Below are 26,912 nucleotides of genomic sequence, written 5' to 3'. Positions count from 1 at the left end.
GCGTCCTCCCGACGTCCACCGCTTCCGGCCGCCTCTCGGGGGCGTGGCGGCGCTGGCAAGATGGCGGCGCCCGAGAAAATGAAGTTTCCGGACAAACGGAGGTAAGCGGCGCTGGGGCATGCCCTGGCGCCTGGGGGGAGCGCTCGGGCTGAGGCTGGGCCGGGACGATGTGTAGGCTGGAAGGAAAGCCCATCTGGGCCGGGCGGGCGAGCCATCGCAGGAGCCCCAGCCCTTCCCGAGGCGCACCCCGAGCTGTCATCGGCGTCTGGTTCAGGGAAGTGAGGAGAGGAACAGGTGGCGGGATGGAGAGGACCTGCTGTCTGGGTGTGGAAGGGCGAGGCGATGGTACACGTATGCTGTGTGGTTAAAACACGGGGAGCAAGATTTCCCTTCCCAGCACCCGAGCGATTTCCTGACACTGGGCGCAGAGCAGAGGGGAACTCACCACGCTGCAGACGCCGCCACTGACGCTGGTGTGTGCTTGTCTCGATCTTCCAGCCACAAAAAGCACAGGGCCGCCTTGAAGAAGGAGAAACGAAAGAAACGTCGGCAGGAACTCGCTCGATTGAGAGACTCAGGTAACTTACGGCTCCTCCCGTGTACTGTGTATGAAATTGCTCTCCCCACTCCGGTCCTAACTTGAGGCTCCAGTGCAGAAGGAAGCCAGTGCTGACTGTTATCTAATAAAGACTTGCGTGTCAGAAACCATGTGAACGCACTAAACTGGGGGAAAAATGTCACGGTGAATCATCACCCAATGATTATGTGTAAGTATTTATGAAGTATCTAATATTACAGGTGCAGGCATCATGAATTACAGCAACTAGCACAGCTCATGCACATAGTAAGTATTGGGGGAATATTTTTCTTTGTAAAACCAGTAGGAGTTGAGGGTTTTAGACATTTTGCAAGTTTTTCTTAAACTTGAGTAACATCAGAGTCCCTTTGTTGACTCAAATGACTATTTTAAGTGTCTATAAGCATAAAAGCTAGTTATGAAACTTACTTAACTATGAGAAGATACATTTCCAAATTATAAAAGCAAATGAAATTACACATCCAGTAAAATCCAAATTTCCATTAATGTAATTTAGGGATGATGGGAACCAGGTGCTTATGACAGGAATATGATACCATTTGCAGTTTGTGGTGCCTCTACTACTACTGTTCTGTGCTTATTTACCTTCCCCCCCCCCCTATTGAAATACTGTAGAAACTTCATATGTCCTGGCCATGGTGCCATTTGGCCTTCATACGGGAGAACTAAACATTTATATATTAAGCCTGCCTGTTTAAGACAATGAAATTAATACTGCTGGCTTAATTGTAAAAATGAGATAGTAGATGTAAATGCAGGTGAAAGTATTAGAATCATGCAGCAGTACTGGGATATAATGGTTCCCATCCAGAATATACATAAAATGCTCATTAAATTATCCTAGACAATTCTTGAAGTTTGTAGACCATTGCTTCAAGTAACCAGGATTTTTGGGCCTCGAGAAGCATAACCGCAGAGGTTTTATTTTCCATTGTAGATACCCAGTAGTAATGGTTGCGATATTTAGAATGGAAGAAACAGTGTTTTTACCTGCAGCTTGTGTCAGCTTTTCTTTTTTTTAATACATTCAAAGCTGACCAATAGAGTCAGGTTAAAGCATCAGGGATAAAAGGAAAAACAGTAGGTTAGAGTTACTGAGTCCCTTAACATTCTCAGTTACACTACTTTATTCATTTAACCTGTTTTTTTATAATGTACTTTTTTTAAGCCTCTCTTCTTCTTATCCTATTTTAAATCCAAGAGCTGCTGTTTACATTGTGTTGATATTTTTTTCTCTTTAGACTTTGCAAAGTGTATTTAGAGTGAACCTTTGTGTAGAGACCGGTGGAACATGTCCTTTGGCAGTTTAGTCAGTGGAAGTTCATAGTCACTGGTCTGCTCAGGATCATACAGCTAATGGCAGGTACAAGACTCAGCACTTGTCTCTGCACTACTGCTCCTACTTTTGCCCACTCCAGCACACAGTTCTTTACTGAGCAGTGCTTCATGAATAAAGTCGCCTCCTGAACACTGCCATTCATTGTAGTGCACCATGGATGGAATGTTACCTGGAAGGCTACAATGTAGAGCTCAATGCAGTAAGAGTGAGTTGGCAAATGATTAGTGTAAATTTCTGAAATTTCGATCTCTCAATTGCAGGTAGCCTCTTTAGCACCCAGTTCTATTTGTAATAATCTGAAATGAGCTGTCTTGTCAGAAAGAAATTAAGTGTATAACAAGCAAGTTGTAAAACTAGAGCATGATTATTGCATCCATACAGTTGCATGTATTATATACATACTATAGAGTTATTGTATTTAGTCTAGTATTTAATATTTAGTCTAGTATTTAATATATATACATTATAAATGTTGTGTATTCAGCACATTATATATACTAGATAAAGTTAGATATATTGTACTTAAAGGTATCCTTGCATGTATTTGTTTTACACATGGAGGAAATGCTACATGCAGAACTGTTTGGGAGTGTGTGGGCTGAGTTTGAGGGAGGGTGGGGAGCTGAGAGCATCAGGTGACAGATATTTTGTGTCCAGGAAGGTCTAGTCTATGGATAATCTTTGTCTTAGGTTCTCTGGAAGGGCCTTTATGATCATTTAATTATCTGAATAGTTAGGTATTACTCTGAGTTAGCATTTATCTTAAAGTTTTTTCCTCTTTTCTTTTAATCAGGTGCTGAAATAATAAAGTTTACTTAAGAAAAGTAAATTATTGTAATTATTGCAATTATCTACCTTTTGATTAACTTTATAGTCAATGTTTGTGACACACAAAGCCTTTCTCCTGAAGCTTGAGATCTTCTGTTGTATTTTCTTAAGAAATAAGGAAAATTAAAAAAACTTCAGTTGTCTTCTCTTTTCCCTCAAATTTAGAGTAGGGCAGGATGCACATTTTTATTCTATTAAAAATATTTCCCCATATTTTTATTTTGAAAATGTTCCAGCAGACAGAAACTTGAAAAGACACAATAAACACCTAGATTTGCCAGTTGTTAACATTTTACCTTCTTTTCCCTCTCTCTTTATATAGATAGATACATGCATACATAGATTTTTTTCTGAGCCCTTTGTCAGTTGCAGATATCATAACCCCCTACCCCTAAATATCTCAGCCTGTGGCTCCTAAGGGTAAGGACCATAATGCCACACTTATAGCCAAGTGAAGGAACAGTAGTTCAGTGCTGTGACAGACTAAGATTGATTATTTTGAAACTTTCAAGCCAGTTTGGAATGCCTTTTGTTCTGGATTCATTCCTCCCTGAATTAGCTTTGGGTCACATTCTTTGTGCAAAATACAACAGAGCTGATGTTGTCTGCCTCTCATGGCATCCCTCACGGGCCTGTGCCAGGTTGCTCACTCCAAATGATCCTATGTGTGGGCCCAGGCGTGTCCCCCCGCCCCCGTCCCGAGTGTGCCACTGGAATGATGTTGCTCCCACTGCAATTAGTACTCCTCTGCAGCTGATATTTTCAGATGGAGCAAATTAAGTAACCTCTTCCAGACAAGCTTTCATCCAATGTTTTCAGCATCTTTGTCTAAATTAGCCTTTACCATGGGGCTTGCAAAAATGGTGGCATTTTTTCTTATGTCTTTCTACATTTTTCAATTGCCATTCTTCTCTAAAGGCAGATGTTCCCTTTCACACCCTTTTTGAATGTTACTATGGAACCGTCAATTAATTTTAATTTGATGTGTTATCTACAACTGTTACTGTTCTTTTTGTTTTTCACATTGTGCCAAATCTGAGCAGTTGGAGCCTGTATCATTAGAAAGTTTTACAAAGAAGGTTTATATTGTAATTGTAAGGATTAAAGACTGTATGTAGTTCGGTTTTTTTTTCCTGAGTTATTGACCAAGCCTCTGTAATGTTCAGATAGTTTGATAAAATATATAAATTTCCCTCAGGACTCTCACAGGAAGAGGAGGAGGAAGAAGAAGCTTTTATTGAAGAAAAACAACTAGAAGAAGAGGAGCTATTGGAGATCGAGAGGTCAGCACTGACTGAAACTCTTCTTGTCATCCCATTTATTTTATTTGAATGTTATAAGTCTTCATTAACTAATATGGGTCTTCATAAAATCTTGTACAAAACAGGTCTTATAAATTACCCTGGATAAACCACTTAAATCGAGCTGATTGGCTAAAACTAGATGCCATTTAGAAACTTTTATTTTTTTAATGGATGATAAATGATTAATGGAAGACTTACAGCAATGAAGCCCTGTATTGATGATACTGGATTCATTCAGAGCTCATGTTGCAAGTCAAAAGAATATTTTCTTTATAATCAATTTATTTTCAAGGGTTCTTTTGTTTAATTCTGTTAAACTGTTAGCAAACACTTTAATTAAAAGAACTGCTTTGATGTGTACGTTTTTAATGACTTTTTTTACTTTTCACTAATTTGTAAATGTTTTTGAAAAGAACTCCAAGTAAATAAGTGTAAAAAGTGAAAGTGCTTCAGTGAATGTATTACCCCCAAAGATAACCACTGTTAAGAAGGTATGCCCAAGGACATAGGAGTGGATCAGAAAAACACCATGCTTGTGTATGTGTGTGTGTGTGTGTGTGTGTGTGTGTGTATACACACATGTGTGTGTGCACAATGGGATGCCACTGAGCTATAAAAAACATGAACTCTTGCCGTTTACCACAACATGGATGGAGCTGGAGGGGATAATACTAAACAAAATATGTCAGAAGGAGAAAGACATACATGAATGGTCTCACTTACATGTGGACTACAGAGAAACAAAGGGTCAGACCAATAATAAATCCTTGACATCTGACTGTTAAACAGACATCCAGAAGGGGAAGGTGGCAGGGCGGGACTCGGGGTGGTGGAGGGGAGCCCAGTGGAACATGGAGAATCCTGATGATAGGCATCGTGTGAAAACATACATTTGTAGAGGTTTGAACCTAAAACCCCCAAAGCAGACATAAGGATGTGAACCAACTTTATTTCATTAGATATGGGGGGCGGGGTGGGAGGACAGGGAAGGAAAGAATGTAAAAAAAGGAAAGCATATATGTATTATACACTTATGTTTCTAAATGGGATAGTATGTATAAGTTTTTCTATGAGTTGCTTTTTTGCTAAAAGACATTTCAGCTTTAATGCAGAGATCTAATGCATCTATTTCAATAGAAACATAGTATCCATTGGATGGATGTAGCTTAAGGCATTCTTTGTTCACAGTTGTAAGCGCTGATAACATTCAGTACTATGAAATAACATTCAGTTACTATTTGTAATTATTGTTTACTGTTAATTAACTATTTGCATTCAGTTTAGTACATAAGTTGCAGTGAACATCCAGGCTTATATATCCTTGGTAGCTGCCCTATAGTTTCCTTAGGAAAATGTCTAGAAGTTAAATTGCTGGGATTAAAGCACAGTACATGTCAAATACAGATGTCTGGGTAGAAATGGCATCCTGGTTTGGAGTTTGCTGCCCTTCCAACAGGGATCAAGGTGGCTATCTCCCCCTGCCGGCACTCAGACTAAGCATTATCAACTTTTAAAATGCCTATAATGAAGAATTGTGATTCTTCATTAAAAATAAGATTGCATGTCTTTTTCTCGAGGGGCCGTGCTTATCTTCTTTGTATCATTTTAGTATATGTGCTACAGAAGTGAGCCCATGAATACGTTCTTCTATATTAGTGATTTGTAGATTGTTTAAGTTTTACATCTTTTTTTGGGAAACGTTTTATAACATGTGTTGTATACGCAATAGTACTACTTTTTAACTTTTTAAAATTTAAATGCAGATATTTTTTGTTATATCATCGACATAACATTACTCTCAGGTATCCAACTAAATGATTCAATTATTTGTATATATTGTGAAATGATCACCATAACAAGTCTAGTTATCATCCATCCCCATATGTAATTATACATTTTTCCCTTGTGATGAGGATTTGTAAGGTCTAGTGTCTTAGCAACTTTCAGATATGCTCTACTGTATTATTATCTATAGTCCCCATGCTGCGCAATCTATTCTCAAGACTTATTTATCTTATAACTGGAAATTACTGTCTTTTGACCCCCTTCACCCATTTCCCCTATGCCTCACTCCTCCTCTGGCAACTGCTAACCTCGTTTCTGTATCTATCAGCTTGTTGTATTTTAGATTCCACATATAAGCGAAATCATATAGTATTTGTTTTCTCTGACTTATGTCACATAGCACAATGCCCTCAGGATTCACCCATGTTATCAAAAATGGCAAGATTTCATTCTTTCTTATGGCTGAATAGTCTTAGATTGTGTGTGTGTGTGTGTGTGTGTGTGTGTGTGTGTGTTTGTGTTCATGTACACATACCCCATTTTCTTTTTCCATTCATCCACTGATGGATACTTAGGTTGTTTCCTTGCCTTGGCCATTATAAATAAGGCTGCAATGGACCCCCCATCTGCAATGGGGGTGCAGATATTTTTTTGACTTAGTGTTTTCATATTCTTTGGATAAATACCCAGAAATGGAATCACTGGATCACATAGTGGTTCTATCTTTAGTGTTTTGAGGAACTGTCATTCTGTATTCAATAGTGACAAAACAGACTTACATTCCTACCAACAGCACGCAGTATTCCCTTTTCTCTATAGCATTGCCAGCACTTGTTACTTCTTGTCATTTTGATAATAATTAATCAGGTGTGAGCTGATAGATCATTGTGATTTTGATTTGCATTTCCCTGATGTCTTATGGCTATTGATGTGCCTAGATGTTTTCTTTGGGAAAATGTCTATTCAGATTCACTGCCCTTTTTTGGGGGGGAGGGTGTAGAAGAACTGGGGTGTAGGCCAGAAGTACAGAGGGGGGTGAGGGGATTTACCAGAGACAGTGGGAGCAGAATGGGGGGATTTACTGGTATACACTGCTGAAGGGAGCAGCAGGTAAAACAGGAGGGGTCTGCTGCGCCATGTGGGTCAGCTCCCTGGCCTCTGGCTATTAAGTTGTATGTGTTGTTTATATATTTTGGATATTAACCCCTTATCAGACATGATTTGCAGGTATTTTCTTTCATTAAGTAGGGTGCCTTTTTATTTCATTGAAAGTTTTTTAGTTTGATGTGGCCCCTCATATTTATTTTTGCTGTTATTGCCTTTGCTTTTGGAATCATATCCAAAAAAGTCACAACTGAGAATGGTGTCAAGGAGCTTACCACCTATGTTTTTGTTTGGGAGTTTTATGGTTTCTGGTCTTCAGTTCAAGTCTTTAATCCTTTTTGTGTTAGTTTGTGTGTATGGTATAAGACAGTGGTCTAGTTTCATTCTTTTGCATCTGGTTGTCCAGTTTTCCCACCATTTATTTATTTCTTAAAAATATTTATTTATTTATACAAGAGCTGGGGTACAGGCCAGAGATGCAGGGGGGTGAGAGGATTCACCAGAGACAGAGTGGGGAGCAGAACAGGCAGATTGACCAAAGTACACTGCTAAGGGGAGCAGTGGGAGAGTCGGGAGAGGTCTGCTGTGTCATGTTGGTTGCTCCCTGGCTGGGGATGTGCTGCAGAGGCTGCGGACTACTTCATAGTTTGGTGCTTAACCCCTTGCACCACAAGGGAGGCCCCCCCCACACCATTTATTGATGAGACTGCCCTTTACCTGTTGTATATTCTTGGTTCCTTTGTTGTAAATTAATTGACCATATGTGTGTGGGTTTATTTCCTGGCTCTCTGCTATGTTCCACTGATTGATCTGTGTCCGTTTCAATGCCAGTACCATACTGTTTTTGATAACTATAGCTTTCTAATATAGTTTGACATCAGGAAGCATGATGCATCCAGCTTTATTCTTTCTCAAGATTGCTTTGATTGTCCAGGGACTTTTGTAGTTCCATACGAATTTTTAGGATTGTTTGTTCTATTTCTATAAAAAATGCCATTGAAATATTTTTTAAAAGATTTATTTATTTATACAAGCACTGGGTACAGTCAGAAGCGCGGGAGGGTGAGGAGGGTGAGAGCCTCCCTTGTGGCGCAAGGGGTTAAGCACCAAACTATGAAGTAGTCCGCAGCCTCTGCAGCACATCCCCAGCCAGGGAGCAACCAACATTACACAGAGCCAGAGCGGGGAGCAGAGCAGGCAGAAGGACCGAAGTACATTGCTGAGGGGAGCAGCGGGCGGCAGGAGAGGTCTGCGCGCCATGTGGGACCCTCCTCCGGTCGGGGAGCAGCCCGGGATGGAACCGGCACTGCAGAGGCTGTGGGCAGCTTTGCAACCCAGCGCTCAACCGCTGCGCCACTGGGGAGGCCCGCCATTGAAATATTGATAAGAGATTGTGTTGAATTTGTAGATTGCTTTGGGTAGTATGGACCTTTTAACAATATCAGTTCTTCCAATCCATGAGCACAGAATATGTATTTATTTGTCTCTTCTTCAATTTCATTCATCTGTGTCTTATAGTTTTCAGCATACAGAGCAATGTTATTACTTGACTAAGGATATTAATTCTTGTCTTTCATGTATGTGATGTGTGTTTTTCTTGTCATCAGTCCTACAGCATTACTGAGCATAATTTGATCTTCACATTGTCAACTCGCATCGTGATATCTGGCTTTGGTGTCTGACTTAGAAAGACCTCACCCATCCCAAGATGATGAAACTATTCTATTTTTTCTTTTAGTATTTTTCAGGGGCTAGTTTTATTTATTTATTTTGAAAAGGTGGTACGCAGTAATGTGGATGTGCTTAATGTTATTGACTGTAGACTTAAAATGGTTAAAATGAATGGTGAATTTTATGGTATGTTTATTTTGCCACAATAAAAATAAATTTAGATTTTTTTTTTAAATGGAAAAGAACTTTATAGAATTCTGTAGCTGCTTAGCATGTACATTGGAAATGTTGCTTCTTGTAATTAATTCCTATTACCTAGCTAAGCACGCCAGTAGGTAGAATAATCAAAATGCTAAAAACCCCAAAAATGTTGTCATGATTGGGAGCTTGGAGTCAGATTCGGCTCATCTGTGTTCCAGTCCTGGCGCGGCTACTTACTAGCACTGTTCAAGTGTCTTAATCTTTCTAAGCTTCAGTTTCCTTGCCTTAAATATGGAGATAAAATCTATCATAGTACCTGCCTTATGGGTAGGTGAAATTAGCTGATTAGAGTATGGTGTTTAACAGAAGGTTCACAAACCAAGGTGCTGTAATAACTCTGGTTATTCTTATTATATGTTTCTGTTATGATGATAATATATATGGTATTAAATACTTTTGAGTTGGAGATTTGGTTAAATCTTACTGGAAATGCTTCTTTGAGATGCTTCTTATTTGAGATGCTTCTTTAAAATCACATGTATCTATGTGTTCCTTTGAGCTTTGTTTATTCCTATACAAGCTGTATAATACTTTATTGTTGAGAAGCAGGAAAATGAATGGATGTGAAAATACTGCATGACTTTACATACTACTTTTAGCAGATACCTAATATCAAAGGTAAATACAGCCAGACATTAGTTGAAGTTGTGAGAATCGCTTTTATTCAATAATTCCTGAGAGTCTTGGAAAAAACTGAGTCCATTCCAAGGTGGTTTGGGCCTTTCAAAGGGAGTATGAGAGTCTAGGCTGTGCAGAGGCTCAGTAGGGTCAGAGAAGCAAAAAGTACCAAGGGTTACTCCAAGGAAATGTGACGAGGCCAGTTGATTAGCTGGCAGATAGGAAGTGAGAGTTCTGTCCTGCAGAGATTATGACAAAGAGGCCTTATCCTTCTTTTTTGTTGTTAATTTTTTTTGTATCGAAGTAACATTAATTGATAGCCGAAGTTTCAGGTGCACAACATTATAACTCAGCATCTGTATATACTACATTTTGTTCACCAACAGCCTTATCCTTCTCAATGATTACATTTCCAAGGAGTGATTCTCAGTCCTTGAGAGAGCCACTTCTACACAATTATCAGCCCTTCTTAGTAAATTGCTTTGAAGCTTGTTACTTTACTGGCACCTAAACATCACCGTGATGAAGCGCAGGGAAAGATGTCAGACTGTGAAAGGTCGGTGTCAAGATGTGAATCTCTTGCCAGAGATTGGGCAAGAGATTGGGACCAGCTCTTCTCCTAGAAGATCGTTGCTGAAATGTAGTGTTTTTCCCAGATTGCTACTCATCTCTTCTGGCCCTCTTACCCCCAGTTAACTGCTTTCTGGAAAGTCTCTCTCATGATAGTTTAGTCATTCCCAAATGTGCAATTTTGTTGTATTGGTCTGCTAACGCCCATTTATTTCATTGGTTGACACCATTCCACCAATAGGCAAAAATTACATGAGGAATGGTTGCTGCGGGAGCAGAAGGCACAAGAGGAGTTCAGAATAAAGAAGGAAAAAGAAGAGGCAGCTAGGAAACGGCAGGAAGAACAAGAGGTACTGTAGTGATCAGACAACCAGTTCACTGACTAATGACTTTGCCAAAACAACTCTCCTTATGATCTATCTAGAACTTGAAGGAAAATTGATCTTAATCCATGTTATCATATTGTTGAAGTGTTTCATTTATTTGCCATGTGTGTTAAATGTCTTCAAAAAGTGAATCTGAAAAAGAAATTACCTTTCCTTCTCTTTACCACCCCCGTCCTGCCCCCCACCCCCATCCAGAGAAAGTTAAAGGAAGAATGGGAAGAACAGCAGAGAAGAGAGAGAGAAGAGGAGGAGCAGAAGCTACAGGAGAAGAAAGAAAGAGAGGTGACTGCCCTCCCAGGAGGATAAGCAAACCACTGTACCTTACCTCCTCTTCCTGAGCAGTGGGCATGGGGTGTGGGGGTGCGCGCAGGCTCCAGGCTCTTCAGTTTGTGCTCCTTGTGGTTTTGGTTTTTTCCAGGCACCAAGTGCAACCATGGGTTTTTCCTGGTAATGGACACTTTGGAAATGCAGCTCTCACGAAACTCTGAGGTGCTGGCAGGATGGGCCGGGTCATTTTGTCTAGAAAGAGTTGTGGTGTCAGTGTGGACACTAGATTTCCTTATGTGTTTTGGCGGCCAGCAGCCAACTCCATTGTGGGTCTGGAGGTTCCCCATGCCAACAGGCAATTCTCAACAGGCAGGGTCTGAGAATCAACTCAGTTCTGACACTGTGCCTGGAGATAGTGTTACCCAAGCCCCTTTAAGGGGAGGGTCCATTTGCTTGGCGATGGAAAGCCAGAAATTCAGAAACCAGGTTTGCTTTAACAGACCCAGAACTTTATTGCCTGACAAGCTATGGGAAGGGAGAGCTCCTATTCAAAAGCACCTTCTCCCTGAGCCCGGGGGCAGGGGCGTTCTTTTTATCTGGGAGACTAGTGTGTTCACACTTCAGGTTGGAGTCTTGAGCGCACATGCAGTGGGTCTCCTTTTGCACTTTTTCACACATCTTTTTAGGTGCAGGGCACTTAGTTGCCATCTTGGGGATAACCAGTTGGGCCTAGTTCTTTGACTACTGCTCTCCCATTTCACTTCTTAGAAAAGAGCACAGCTTAATACAGAAGTTACTCACTTCATGATTGCATAACCTCAGCTTCCGCAGATAAGGGCTCATCTCCCAAGACCTGCTCTTCATATGCCAGCTGCAAGCTCAGGCTGTTACTTGGGGTTCTTACTGATGATAAATCAGTTTCTCAGGACCTCCCCCTCATGTTTGATTAATTTGCTAGAATGACTCAGGACTCAGAAAATCCATTTACTCACTACATTACTGACTGAGTCCAAGGTATGTAACTGAGAAACAGCCAGATGGAGGAGGTGTGTAGGACAAGGTATGGGGAAGGTTCCCAAAGTTTCCATGCCTTCTCCAGAGGTACCATCTCCCCAAATCTCCTTGTCTCACTGGCTTGGAATCTTCCCCATGCCCTTCCTTCTGGGTTTTTATAGAGGCTTCATTACCATAGGCAGCATGATTAAATCATTAGCCTTTGGTGATGAAGTCAACCCCCTTTTCTCCTCCCTGCAGGTTGGGGGGATGGGACCGGAAATTCCTACCCTCTAATCAGCAATTGGTTCCCCTGGCAACCAGTCTCCCTGCCTTAGGTGCATCCCAAAAGTTTGCCTCATTAGCATAATAAGAAGCTAATGTCACTCTCAACACTTAGGAAATCCCAAGGCTTTTGGGGAAGTGGTGAGCCTGGAACTGTGGGTGAAAAGCAAGTATGTGTGAGAGATGTATTTTGGTCACGTAAATGACCGAAGGTCTATATTTCCTATAAATTACAATATTGCACCTTTGATGCACTTCTTTGTGTCTGTGCAGTGGCCCATATCCAAATGCAAGGTTTTTCTTCCCCTTTACCCTTTTTACCCTTTGTACCAGGAACTGGCAAACTTACTCAGTAAAGGACCACAGAGTAAATATTTTAGGCTCTGTGGTCCACATGACCTCTGTGGGAAATATCCAGCTCTGTCGGTGCCCCTGGAGAACAGCCACACATCAGATATAAATGAGTGGTTATGGCCCCATTCTAACAAAACTTCATTTACAAAAGTGTGCAGCTGGTCCCTGCACTTTAGAGCAAATGGTATTTTGCTGAGGTTATAAGTTGACGTATTTAAAGAGTAATATTTTGTGTGATTCCCATCTATTTAGTTAGAGACTTAAGTGCTTGTAATAGGTGAACAAGAGCTAGTAGATTGCAAGAAGTCTGGAACTCACATCTTGAAGAATTAGAGAATGTTTCTGGTTGTTATTACATCTTAACTTCCTTCTAACTTGGCCTGTAGAGGCGATTGTTGCTGACCCATAGTTGCTCATTAGAAAGTCTATGAGGTATATGTAGGTCTTCCACCTCTTCCAGGCTTTTGTAAAGATAGATTTGCTATGTTTTGCTGCTGTTCATTAATAACATATGTCTTTCACAGTCATCATAGCTCATCTTTCTTTGTCAGAATATCTATTTTCTGCAGCGTTGCTAAGTTTGAATAGCATAACGTTGGGTAGTTATGAGGGAAAATTCATTTGTTTACATCCTAGGCCTGATGGGGTAGAAGTCACTCACCTCCATGCCCTTTGGTCTTTGGGCCTCAGGTTGGCAGTTTATTCCAGGGTAGATTTTAGACACCTTCATGGGTGCACTTTTTTCCAGATGAGGCAAGCTCATGTTCAGTTTTTAGGGGGCAGGAATATTGCTTGGAGCTAGTCATTTTTTTAATAATGAGTAATCAATTCCCATTTTAACAGTAGAATGTTCTATTCAGGTCTTTCAGACAAAAGCTCAACTTCTTTTCAAAAGGGGAAAGGTTTATTTCAAAAGAAAATTCAGGGGAAGTAGGTAATATGAGGCCCACTCTAAGCTTATGTGAAGGGCCTGCGCCTGTGCCTCCGCTGTGTGCTCGGTGTCTCTCGTGGACGAAGACAGCAGCGAGGAAGGCAATCAGCTCGTGTTGAGTTGGTTTTCTAGCTGGCGGAGCCGAATGATAAGTCAGCAACAAAGATCATTTTAAGTGCTACAAGGTTATGCTAAGTGCCCTAAGGAGTAAACCAGAGTGGCCTGACAGTGATGGGCGGGAGGAACTTGTGTAGCTCACCTGGTCAAGGAAGACCTCTCTGAGGAGCCGATGTTTGAGCTGACACCTGAGGGCAAAGATGTCCGGAGAAGGGGTCCTGGCGGGGGAAGAGGCCTGAGTACGGAGCTGCCAGGTCAGGGGCCTGAATCCTGGAGACCCTGGAGAGAGCAGCTGGGCAGGAGGGGTTGGGGAGGGAGGCCGGGTCAGATCACGGCAGGCCTCATGTAGGAAGAAGTCTGGGTTTTGTGGTAAGTGTACTGGGAAGCCATAGAAGGATTTTCAAACAGGGAGAGAATTCGCCTGATGTATATCTTTGCTTTTAACAGATCTCCCTAACTTTTGTATAAAGAAAGGGGGGTGGGGACCAAGGAGGAGTGGAAGGAAATGAGGTGACCTTTAGAAGGGCTGCTGTTCCGGACAGGAGGGGGGATGGTTCGGATGAGGAAAGTAAGCAGACTTGGGGTCTGTTGCGGCAGAGTCAGGGGGAGACTCGAGCTGGTAGACTGGATAGACAGGGAGGACAAATTGAGGAGACTTCTAGGTTTTCAGCCTGAGCCAGTGGGCAGGAGTTGCTGAGGTGGGGCTTTGGGTGGATGGAGGTGGGGAGGACACAAGTTCTTTTGGATCACTTTAAGGGGACCCTTAGGGGACCAGGGGAGTTATCAGTTAGCAGCTAGGTGATGCTTTGGGGGGCTAGGGAAGAGAATTCTGTTCAGAACAAAATTTAAAACTTTTGGAAATGTCAATGCGGTAAAAATTTACTGGCATATTATAGAATTTTCTAGTCCTTGTGTAAGTTTAAGAGTTTTCATCAGTCACACTTACTACTGTCCATGTCCTATTTTAGCATCTGTTAAACATTTGTGATGTTTCAGCAAGTGTCATGTTTTTAGAATATTCATCCTGAAAACTAGAATGTGGTATAATTGTTCAGCTATACAAAATATTGCTGTTACTGAAACTGTCCTAAGACTGTTTTGCAATGTGAACAATTAAATGTCCTACTTGAACAAAAATTCTCATCTATAGATCCTTTGAAAGTTTTCCAGAAGATCTGTGCTGTAGAAACAAATCAGAACCTGAACTTTTTTGTATGCGTGGGTTTTTTGCAAGTCTGCACTTGAGATTCTGAACTAGAGAATGCAGTTTAGAGAAAGCAGTGACTTACCTGACCTCCAGGTGTTCATGAGTCCTGTGTTTGCACCATTTCTAGGAAGCTGTGCAGAAGATGCTGGAACAAGCTGAAAATGAGGTAATTCTAAAACCTTACATTAAAATCAACTTGAGACCAATTAACATTTTGTTAAAAAGAAAACATTTTCTTTCTGGTAAATACTGATTTTATGGGAAGCTACTTCACATCACATCTGAATATCTGGAATCACTTGTGAATCTGTGATTTCTGCAACAACCAGCCCCATAAAAGTTGACTGATAAACAACAGCAAATGATATGGAATCACCTCTGTGGACTGAACTTATTTATAGTCCTTAAAGAGTGTGTAAGCAATAGCAGCCACTCTTGCCTCCAAATGGAAGGTTTAATTTGATTCAGAGTAACTTAGATTTCTCTCTGGTGATTCCCTGCCAAGAAGTCCTTTGACCCTTTTCAGAATGGACGGACAGAAGGGAAACCTGGGTGACCGTTCCTGGTAGCCGTAGTGATGCCCGATAGTGGACACGGACTGGGAACCAACAGAGAAATACAGCTGTGTCTCAGGGTAGTCGTTTGTGAAGTCGCAATTATGTCTTACAGCCTCAGTGTGTCTGGCCTCAAATGAATCCATTTTAATTTTTGACTGAAGTATTTTAATACATCTTAAACACTGAGCTTTGTGGATTTTTACACCACCAGTAAAATGGTTATTTTCAACAGCTGGAAAATGGTGCCACGTGGCAAAACCCAGAACCTCCCACGGACTTGAGAATAATGGAGAAAGATCGAGCCAACTGTCCATTCTACAGTAAAACTGGAGCTTGCAGATTTGGAGATAGGTAACTAATTTGCCTTATTGGGTCAGAATTCAACGAGGCAAAATGTCAAGGTTCTTGAGTTCTCTTTGGGGAGGGGAGGTCTCCCAGGCTGGAGTGTGCGGTGTCCCCAGTCAGGCATCTGCTGTGTTCTGGCTGCTTCTCCTGTCCCCTGCTGCCCCTCAGTGGGTCCAGCCTAGTTCTCTGACAGTGCCATGCTGCCTTTGCACTCCTGCCACAGCTTTCTGAAGACCTTTGGCTCTTTGTTTTCTTCCCGTGCTTGTATTAGTCCCCATGGGACAACTTGGAGGGGAAATAATCTATTTTAAGAGCCGGGTGGGCCTGGCTTTATTTTTTGAACGGGAAACACTTGTGTACAAAAGAGGCTTTCAAAACCTGGCAGACCTAGTCACCTCTGTGACTGAGTTTGCGGCCTTTTTCCTTGTGTTACTGCTCCCCTTAATCTCAGAGACCCTCATGCTCCTGCCGCTTTTGGATTGATGTTTTAGAAACAAAACATTCATGTGGAAATCTTAGTGTCACTGCCTTCATTCATTTAGCTAATATTTAAATACCTACTGGTTGCCCGGCATGGTGATTTTTATAATTTGGCTGGTTTATGAATGAACACCCCCAAGTGGGTGAATGATTCATCATGGTGAAGGACTGCATCTGAGGCAGCATCTGATCATTGCTGTGCATGCTGCGGGGCAGAACTCTGATGGCATCTTCATCACTGTTCGCCCGCAGAAGGGACACGAATAGGCAAATCCATGAGTACATAATGAGAAACTGGCTGTGCCCCTCGCGTTTATTCATAAAATTATCCTTTCGTGAGTTTCATTTCCTTCTTTGAAAATAGGAACCTTCTCTATCTTGTTTCCTTTTTAACTTAAGCCTTCACACCAATTTATATTTTGTAAGAACAGTGGTTCTCAACCCTGCTTGCCTATTAGAACCCTCTAGAAAGATTTTAAAAATTATGTCTACCCGCAGCTTCCAGACGCACAGCGCAGTGCTGTGGACTACAGTGCCCCTGCCGTGCCCGTCCCCAGGACTTCACTGGTTCACAACTGGAAGTTTGTACCTTTTGACTCCCTTTTTTGACCCCTACCCGCGGTCTTGGCAATCGCCAGTCTGTTCTCTGTGTTTGGGAGCTTAGTTTTGTTATTTGCTTTTTTTTTTTAAGAAAGCATTACTTTTTTTTTTTAAGATTTAGTCTATTTATTTATGCATACAAAAACTGGGATGTAGGCCAGAGGTGCAGGGGGTGGGGAGCGGGGGTGAGAGGATTCACCAGAGACAGAGTGGGGAGCGGAACAGGCAGATCTACTGAAGTACACTGCTGAGGGGAGCAGAGGGAGAGACAGGGGAGGTCTGCTGTGCCATGTGGGTCAGCTCCCTGGCCGGGGATCCAACTCACGGCACAGTGGCTGGCGATAATGTCATAGTGCTGAGGAGTTCCTGTTGTTTGTTTTTTTAAGAGTCCACATATAAGTGCGGTCAGACAGTATTTGTCCTTAATTTGACTCGCTTCATTAAGCATAGTGCCCTCAAAGTCTATTACAGTGAATTATCTTCAAAGACAATGGAGACCCAATATGAATTCACAGTTCTGCAGATAGTTGAACCAAATTGCCTTTAAGGTTTTCCTGCTGCGGGAGTCTTCATTCATGCTGTGTCTCTAACACCTCCCTGAGTTTCCAGACTCACAGTCATCTGGTTCTGGGTCCTCCTGCTGTCGGGCATGGGTGAGAGGCGAGATGCCCACGTGGTTCCAGGAGCTGCGTGGCAGTGCTTCTCCACGGGCAGAGGAATGGCCTGGAGACTAGCGACACCCACCCCTGAGAGTGGTTTCGAGGAAATGGTGACAGTGGTCAGATCAGCTTATGAGCATTCCTTACCTGTTCTTCATCCGCTTTTCTCCCCAGTTCTGTGGCTCTGTATTGTTATTGTCCTGCCTTAAAGTTTTTGTCTAAGTCAAATTTGTAGCTAGAAGCCTAACCGGACAATTTTGATGATTAGAAACCTGGAACTCCATTTCCTCCCCTGTCAAGGAAGTAAATAAGAAAGCAAACTCTTGCAAAATATTTTTAGCAGTTACTCAGGTACAGCCTGGTCCAGTTTAAACTCTGACAAGGAAATTGTTGTCGTAAACCATTGCGCCACGTCGTGAGCAGGCACTGGACTGCGGCTCCTGCGGATCTTGGGGACTATGGGTCAGCGGCCTGTGGCTTGGGGGCTTGTCTTCTCTACGCCTCGGCTTCCGTCTTCGCGAAGTGGAGGGTCTGTCGGGCAGTGTCGCGACAGTTGTGAATGTGATAATGAGAGGAGAGAGTGGAAACGTGGCAGGAGAGCTGTGACGCCTGTACACAGAGGGCGTGGACGTTGATCATGACGGGACTCGTCGGTCACCCTGCTCTCTGGGCACTGAGCGAGCCCAGGTGACGGAGAGCAGGACCGCGTGGGTCTCACCTTCCTGCCGAGTGCGCCTGACCCCAGTCTGTCAGCCGTGGGCCTTCCCCCGTTCTTCAGCATGGAGACGGCTTCCTGACCTTCATCTGAAGGCAACTGAGGGCCTCCCTGGTGGCACAAGGGGTTAACACGCATCCTATGAAACTGTCTGCAGCCACTGTAGCACGAGTTCAATCCCCTGCCGGCCAGGGAGCAACCCACATGGCAAGGCAGACCTCTCCTGGCTCGCCCCCTGCTCCCCTCAGCAGTGTATTTCAGTCAGTCTGCCTGTTCTGTTCCCCGCTCTGTCTCTGGTGAATCCTCTCACCCCCTCCCCCACCTCTGGCCTGTACCCCAGTTCTTGTATGCAAAAGTAAATACATCTTAAAAAAAAAATAAAGGCAACTGAATGGCCTATGAACTTGGAAATAGTTCTCACTTTACATTTTCACGAGAGCCCGCTTATTTATATTGATAAGTCTTAGAAAGTTTTAAGTGTTGAAATCTGATGTCTGAGTTGTTATCTTAACAATCAAGTCAAAACAGGCAGTTGCTTGAGTCATTATTCCCAGCTGAAAGCCCAGTTTTCTTGGGTCATGTCTAAGCAGCAGGCGCTGAATCCAATGGTTTCTTTGCTGTGCAGGTGTTCACGGAAACACAACTTCCCCGCCTCGAGCCCCACCCTTCTTATTAAAAGCATGTTTACTACGTTTGGCATGGAGCAGTGCAGAAGGGACGACTACGACCCCGATGCCAGCCTGGAGTACAGCGAAGAGGAAACCTACCAGCAGTTCCTGGACTTCTATGAGGATGTGCTCCCCGAATTCAAGAACGTGGGGAAAGTGATCCAGTTCAAGGTGGGCGTACACAATGTGCCTGGAGGAGCACTCAAGTCGCCGCTCGGACGAGAGAGCTAGGGCACAGGCATTGCCTGGGTGGGCATGTGTGTGATGGCACAGTACTGGCGTGCTGTCTGCCGCATGCCAGGATCCTGAGTGGAAAGGAGCTTTCATTTATTCAGTGCCTTTAGGGCCCAGCTCTGGTCCCGCCATGAATTCTCTGCAGACGCTCCTCTGCAGCGGGCCGTGCCAGCATCCCCTTAGGGGCGGCATGTGGCGGCGAATGCACCCCCTCCTGCCTTTGTAGTGGGCCTCAGCTAGCCAGCAGTGGATGGTGTCACCCACTTACCGAGTTTGTTGTGGTGTTGCGTGGATGGTGCCTGCTTGTAACTGCCACCCACAGGCCACGGTCTTTGTCCTGGAGCTATCCAAGCACATAATCTTGAGGCCCCTTTTTTTTTTGGTTTACATTGTTTTTGTTCACTGAATGCTTTCAGTACCGAACATAGCATTCCCGAAGTCATGGTTGGTGATCTGGCCATCTGGCATTCAGATGGCACAGAATTCTTGTAACGTGGTGCTGAAGGCAAGAGTAGAGCAGAGGTCATGATGGCTTCTCCAGGCCCCAGTCGTTGGGGCCTACCTGAGGCCTCCTGCCTCATCTGAGATGCCATCTGACCCGAACCTGAAAGCCTTTATGACTCCAGATTTGGAAAAAGAAAGGAATAAAGCTGTGTTTTTTTCCTGCTAGCTGGAAATGACAGGGCAGCCCTGGAAGAGCCAGGGAGCATGGCCTCTGCTACCCAGCAGAACTTGTGGGATTCCAGGCTGTCCTTCCCTCCGCCAGCTTCAAGATTTGAAAGAATCCTTTTCCGATTCCTCTGTCCCCTTTACCTTTGTGGCTGCTGCGTGTGCCTTGCCATCCTGGCACTCCTCTTGGCACGCTCAGGCAAGGCTCTGGGGCAGGTGCTTCATCACAGGAGCGCCCAGGGGCCTGTAGCTTGACTGCCCTGTGCCCTGAGCATCTCACTTGATCTCTCCATACATTTTCCTCATCCCCGAAGTGGGGGAACTGGACTACATTGATGGTTTCCATCGTGGGCCCTTAGACCATGTCGAAGTTAGTGGTGGAGCTGCTGTCAATGCTTCAGACTGGCTAGCGGAAATCCCACAGCCCCAGCAACAGGCCGCATCACTAACCATGGCGTGGTTTTGTCTTTTGTTTAGAATTGTCAGCCAAGCGCATGTTGATCACATTAGCAATTAGACATGCAGAGCTGTTTTAGTAAGAAAATTTCCAGAACATCGAATTCAGCCTGGGGAAAATGAGTAATGGCTCCTTGGGAACCACGGGATGAAATGATTCCTAAGGTCCCTTGGGCAGCCTTCTAGCCTCCCTTCTCAGGAGAGTATTCCAAGCTCAGTGCTGACCCGGCCTCTTTGGGGGATGTCCCAGTAATACTCTGAAACAGATTTGTAAAATACAGACTCGTTTTGGAAATAAAGTGATATTAGCATGGAGATTTGCAGACCTTTTTTTATACCATTATGTAATGACATAATATAATGAGAAATCAGATTTGTCATTTTTGAAGACAAATGATCAAATATTCAGTCTAACTAATCATAAGAACAGTGTGTATTCAAATGAGATGTTATTCACACCTAGCAAGTAAAAATGATAACTTCTATTAATACCCAGAGCGGGCAAGGATGTGTAAATTAGTAAGACTACTTCAGAGGGCAGTTTGTCAATACCTGGTGAAGTGGAAGCTACATGTAACTTATAAATTGCCCAGCTACTTCTGACTGTCCCCAAAAGAGAAATCTGTACCCGCAGACATATGTTCAAGAATCCTGTCCACAGCTCTGTTTGGTGGTAAAAAATTGGCAGCACCTTGGATAGTCATCATTAAAGTAGTGCATAAATAATTTGATAAATTGCTCTATCCATTGCATAGTAATTAAAATGAGCCATTAAGTTTGTGATTATATCTTCAAAAGGTTGAAATAAAATATATAAAATTAAAAAATGTACAGACAGTACTATATCCTATTGCTATTGTTTAACAAGACATACACATTGCTTTGTATATGTGTGCAGAAATATGTGTATACCCATATGTGACTAGCAGGCACATTTATTTGTATGTGTATATCATATCTGCATAAATTTTATGAAATGCACATCCCATCTGAGTGTGCACTCTGTGTCTGTGTTTGTACAGCTGTGGGTATTTGTCTGTGGAGATAGGTATATGTGGGTGGGTGTTTACATTTGGGAAGCAAAGGAGGCACGGGAAGGCTCATCTGTGTGATGGAAGGGGGAAAAGAACGGGATGGAAGGACTTCCTCCTTTTACATCAGCCGCTGTTTAGTGTTTTCTGTATTTCGACACGCTCACGCAAACCCAGAGAGTGTTAGTGTTCCATCTGAGTGGTGTATGAATGGGCTGATTTCCTCTCTCTATTTCTATGCACATGTGAGTCATTTCATGTCTGTGAGAACAAGTGAATGTGGGTCAGCAGAGACCGGATAATGGGGGCCTCGGAGGTGGCTGTCTGCTGAAGTCTGCCTTAAGTAGGTGGGAGAGTGGATGGATAACTGCTTTTGGTACTGTCGGTGCGAACAAAGTGTGTTGGACCACAGGGATGCTTTACCTTTTTTTTTTTTTTGTAATGATGGAATTCTTCATTGCTCCTTAGGTCAGCTGCAACTTGGAACCTCACCTGAGGGGCAATGTGTATGTTCAGTATCAATCGTAAGTATTCTGAACATAAATGTCCTCACGTTTGTTAGAGGAATGTGGTGGTCGTGTTAAAGTCTGGGTTTTTTCCCACTGGCTATGTCGCTTTCATAGGCATGACATTTTAAACAATGCCAATACTAAGAGCAAGTCGACAGAGAAGTATAGAAGGGATTTCAAAAGAATACCTGTTTCATCTTTGTATGCTGACATAATTGGGAGTGTCTTACAATGTAGGCTTGTTTGGTTTTTTACTTATATCATTTTATTTTAATTTTTTAAAAGATTTTTAAATTTATTTTTGCACATAAGAACTGGGGTGTAAGTTAGAGGTGTGGGGGGTGAGGATTCACCAGAGACAGAGTAGGGAGCAGAACAGGCAGATCTACTGAAATCCACTGCTGAGGGGAGCAGCGGGCGAGACAGGAGAGGTCTGCTGCGCCATGTGGGTAGCTTCCTGGCCGGGGATTGAACTCATTTTGCAATGGCTGGGGGTAGTAGCTTGATTGTGCTGAGACTTTAACCCCAGCGCCACCAGGGAGGCCCCTACTTACATAATTCTAATAATTAAAATACAAACCGAAGAGAGGTAACTAGAACAGAGAGTAGAAAAGTACAAATTGAAAGAGGCAGAAATGCAAGCCCCAGGTAACGTTAGTCTGCTTTTGCGGAGTCTTGCTGCTTGTCTGGGCCTCCCTTCCGCAGCCACGGCAGGGGAGGCCTGGCCGCCCTGGCTGAGGCGTCGGGCGCCGGCTCTGATAATGGAAAGCAAGTTGGCATGTTTGATGGTCCAGCCTTTTGGTTTCAGAAGCTTTGACTGAAGCCAGTGCCCACGTGTCAGAAGGCGTAGGGGGTAGTCAAAAAGGTGCGTGCACACCTTGTGAGCCGCGGGGGCACGAATGCTTCATGAGGACCGGCTAGGTGGCGCTGAAGCCACACACAGTGTGGCTACAATATTGCAGTGTCCTACAATAAACTAATAAAAGAGTTAATTGCCAGTAGGCTGAATGTCCGTTTTCGAGAGGTGCTGTAAAGTGCATTCTTTATTTTGTGGTTTAAAGGGAAGAAGAATGTCAAGCAGCCCTCTCCCTGTTTAACGGCCGATGGTATGCTGGGCGGCAGCTTCAGTGTGAATTCTGTCCCGTGACCCGATGGAAAATGGCAATTTGTGGTAAAATACAACACAACGCTCGCCCCCTCTGTCCACTGTCGTGTGAAGCGCATTCTTAAGGAAAACATGCTCTTTCTGGGGGTAGGCTTTGGCCTCACGCCGGTGAGCAGAGGTCCTCGGATAAGGACAGCGCGTCCTAGATCTGCGACAGACCTGTGGGTCATTTCATCAATGAGGTGACAGAGTGGGGCCTAGAATTCCCGACTTCTCATCCTCGGGCCCTATGTAGCTCTGTGAGAAGCCTGAGAAGCCACCGGGAAGCTACCTCTTCCTCATTGAAGAATACCTCAGGGGTATTTTCTCCTCTTTGGTTCCCGTCACTTGAGCTACATCCCCCCAACTGCCCTCCCCCCATCTTTACTCCTAGAGTCATCTGTCATCTTTGCCACCTAAACCGTGACCCATAACATGCGCTGCATTTAGTTGCACGTCAATCTGGGTCAGCAGGTGGGTCAGTCCTGTGAGTGGCCAGCACTGTGGAAGGCCTCGCTGTTCTGTGACTCTCAGACAGCCTCAGCCACACCATTTCTTGGTGCAGGACCCCAGGCGCAGACAGATGAAGCTGTCTGCTTTTCCCGCCCGCCCTTTGCTTTACACTCACCTGCTTAAGCTTCTTGAAAAATCTATCCTATTTTGTAAAGTTATTAGATTATTTTTCCTTTTAATGCTGAGTTGTAAGAGTTCTTGATCTAATCTACAGATAAGCCCGTTGTCAAGGATATGATTTGCAAATATTTTCCCCCACTAACTTTGATGAGTTCAGTTTATCTCGTCTTTCTGCATTGGTTACCCCAGTGTCACCAGGATTTACTTGTATGTTTCATCCCTTCTGTTGAGGACTCTGGTGTATTTCCATTTACTCTTTGTATAGAGGGTGTGGTACGGAGGTATTTCACTTCTAGCTGTTTTGCTTCCTTGGGGGAGATACTACTTAAAAAAAGAAAGTTGAGAACCCTAAAAGGATCTCAAAGTCATTCAAACAGATTTCACCTTTAACAAGAATCTTCCGTATTGAAAACACTTGGTAAATTTAAAGCAATAGGCCAATATTTACCATCCTCTTCTTGAAATGTAAAGAAGATACAGGATCTTGCACAGATAACAGGTTCTCTTTTAAGAGTGGTTCTGTCCAGCCGCCAGGACACCCACAGGGACTCCAGTTTTGAGTGGGGTGGACACTGATCATCGGCGAGCACAGGCACCAGTGTTCCGCTGCCTTCAGCTCCTCGCGCGGTGGGGGGCGGGGGGGGGGCTTCTGGTTAACCGAGAGTTCCGAATCGTGCCTTTCCCAGCGCCGTTTGTTCAAGAATGTTTGACGACGGGAAAGTCTGGGCCCCGAGCTGTGACATCCGTTCGCGTTAGTGTTTCTCAGTGACACGCAGGCGGAGGAGGCAGCTCTGTGGCAGGGCCGCCGCCCATCTCTCTCCCCCTGTCTCCGCAGGTCTCTTTGAGATCCAGCAGTGCCCGCGAGGAAAGCACTGCAACTTCCTCCACGTCTTCAGAAACCCCAACAACGAGTTCTGGGAAGCGAACAGGGACATTTACCTGTCCCCGGACCGGCCGTCCTCCTCCTTCGGCAAGAGCTCGGACCGGGACCGGCGGGAGCGGCCGGGCCACCACGACGACTACTACGCGCGGCCGCGCCGCAGGAGGAGCGCCAGCCCGGCGCACGCCTACAAGAGGAACGGGGAGGCCCAGAAGAGGAGGAGGGCAGCCACGGGGGGAAGAAGTCCCGCAAGCACGCGTCCCGCAGCCGCGAAAGGCACAGCTCGCGAAGTCGGGGCAGGAAAAGGGACCGCAGCCGGGCGCGCCGCAGCCAGAGCCGGGACAGCCGCAGCCGCAGCCGCCGCAGGCCCAGCCCCAGGCCCAGCCGCAGCCGCAGCCCCAGCCGCAGCTCCTCCAGGTCCCGGAGCCGCGGCAGGAGGCGCTCAGCCAGTAGAGACAGAACGAGTCACAGCCCCAAGTCCAAATAAACCGCTTTTATTCGTAAGAGCTTGTATCTTATTTATTACGGCTGCTGCATACTGGGATAGACGATCGCGAGCTCAGGTGAGCTAAAGAAGCTGGCCGAGAACCCTGTTCCAAATACTTTTCTTACCTGGTGATCAGTATGTTTGGTGGAGGAATCCTAAAATGTGTAAATAACATGAAATGTACCTGTTACCCTGACCCTTAACGATAACCAGCTAACACTGGAGTATTGCTGTAGCTTTTTCCTCTTTGTGATCATGAATTTTTTTTTTTTACACAAAGATCATTTATAGCTGCGTTGAATGTGCTCTTTTCTCCCATATGAAACATTGTCGTAATTCATCAAACCCTATTCTTCATGTTACTTTCTGCCTCGTGCGCATCTGTTTATTCAGCCCGATCCCTATTGTTGGATTTTTATTTTAAATTTTACACGATTAAAGAATCCTGTGCTATAAACAATCCTGCGGTCTATTTCCTTAACTACTTTAACACATTTCTGATCATTTCCATAGGATAAATTACATTGGGAGATAAATGCTAAGGTATTTCCAAATTGTCCTCCAGAAAGACTACAAAAAATTTACTCCATCAACAGATTTTGCTGAGTTCCCACACCCACTTAGACTTTGCTAACTTGGTAAGTGCTGTGTTTAACTGTTTGTTTCGTATGTACTGGCTAAGCCAAACACTTTTCTCTGTAGATAACAGCCATTAAATTTGGTTCATGCTTGCCAATCACCGATTAGACTTTTTCTACATGCACTAGCTAAACTGCTTTCCCTAAAAATTCACTTTCTCGGTTTTAAAGCGCTCCCTTCCTACCCCATATCCGCGGCCCCTCTTCAGCTGGGGATTTTCCATTAGGGTGTTTGTGGTTTTTATAGTGTGTTGACAAGATCTTTATATACAGGTGAAACTTACTGTCATTTTCAGGAAAATTAGGGTCCTTGCTAGATGCCTGGTGTTACAGCAATTCTGGTTAAAAAATCAGAAGAGGGGCCTCCCCGGTGGTGCAAGGGGTTAAGACACAACCAATGAAGCTGTCCGCAGCCTCTGCAGCACCAGTTCCATCCCCCGGCTGGCCAGGGAGCACCCCACATGGCGCAGCAGACCTCTCCTGACTGGGCCGCTGCTCCCCTCAGCAGTGTGCTTCGGTCCATCTGCCTGTTCTGTTCCCTGTCCTGTCTCTGGTGAATCCTCTCACCCCCTGCGTCTCTGGCTTGTACCCCAGCTCTTGTATGCATAAATAAATAATTCTTTAAAAAAAATCAGACGGGTGGTCAGAGAACCTACTGTAAGAAAGCTTAAGGGAAGACAGTGTCCTTAGATTTTAGATCATCAAAAGATGCTCTTGCTTCCTTACGCATTTTTTCATTTTCCTCGTAACCTTTCCATTGACATACTGGGCATCTTGAATTTCAGAGTATGTGGCATTTGGCAATTTGAGATTTGGAAATAAGGACTTAAGGATGCACAGAACACAGGTTAACAGAAACGAAACAGGAACTTTCAAGGTTGGAGTTTACCAGTTCTGTGTGTTGAGAATGAGAGTCCTTTAATCCACTAAGTATATGGTCCAGAATACATTTTACTTTAAAAATCAATTTGTTCCAGACTTTGCCTGCTTTGCCCTAAAAATGACTGAAGTTTTTCTCTAATTATCTATTGGATTCACTAATGTTAGATAATTACAACTAAATTCAATATTCTCCAGTACTTACTAAACACAGCCAAGATATACACAATTAAATGTGGTATTCAAACTGAATAGCCTTAATACTTCATGGGGGAACAAAAAAAGATAAGCACCAGCTTGTCCTCAAGATAATTATGAAGCGGTGGTGCCTTTTCCCAGGGAAAAGGCATGGCGGCGGCATGGCGGGATGGAAGGAGTGGTTTTTTAGACCATGGACTGGCTCATGGCTGAGCTGGACTGTCACCGGACCGGGAGCGGGCCCTCAGCCCCAGCCAGGTCCCAACCACCCCAACACGGGGGGTCGGACTAGCCAGGAGCGTGCCACTGCCCACTGCTCCCCCTGAAGGGATCAGGCTGGGGAAGGGCTCTGGAGACCTCTGGTCAGGAGTGAAAAGGGGACTCCAGACACCGGTGAGGCAGAGTCAATCTTTATTGATGAGGGAGAGCAAGGAAAGAGCCCTGGGGAGAGCTTTCTGGCATGAGAGACTCCCCAAGGTGCCTGGGCGGGAGGGCTACACAGGCTTTAGGGC

The 26,912-nt window shown here is 44.2% G+C and overlaps 1 protein-coding gene across 1 annotated transcript; it reads left to right on the top strand.

Annotated features, from left to right (window-relative positions):
* The first annotated feature begins 5 nt into the window (after positions 1-5).
* ZRSR2 (zinc finger CCCH-type, RNA binding motif and serine/arginine rich 2) lies at positions 6-25,184 on the top strand. Its single transcript, XM_037512673.1, is given in 12 exon segments — positions 6-101; positions 499-578; positions 3,964-4,048; positions 10,320-10,428; positions 10,660-10,746; positions 14,746-14,784; positions 15,408-15,526; positions 18,600-18,813; positions 21,501-21,556; positions 22,603-22,712; positions 24,154-24,407; positions 24,410-25,184. Coding segments are annotated over 12 exon segments (1,470 nt in total). The 5' UTR covers positions 6-60; the 3' UTR covers positions 24,686-25,184.
* Positions 25,185-26,912: the final 1,728 nt, after the last annotated feature.

The sequence above is a fragment of the Talpa occidentalis genome, unplaced genomic scaffold (genome assembly GCF_014898055.3).
Source record: "Talpa occidentalis isolate TD23 unplaced genomic scaffold, MPIMG_talOcc4v2.1 talOcc4.15, whole genome shotgun sequence".
NCBI classification, from domain to species: domain Eukaryota; kingdom Metazoa; phylum Chordata; class Mammalia; order Eulipotyphla; family Talpidae; genus Talpa; species Talpa occidentalis.
This window is presented reverse-complemented; position numbering and strand designations above follow the sequence as displayed.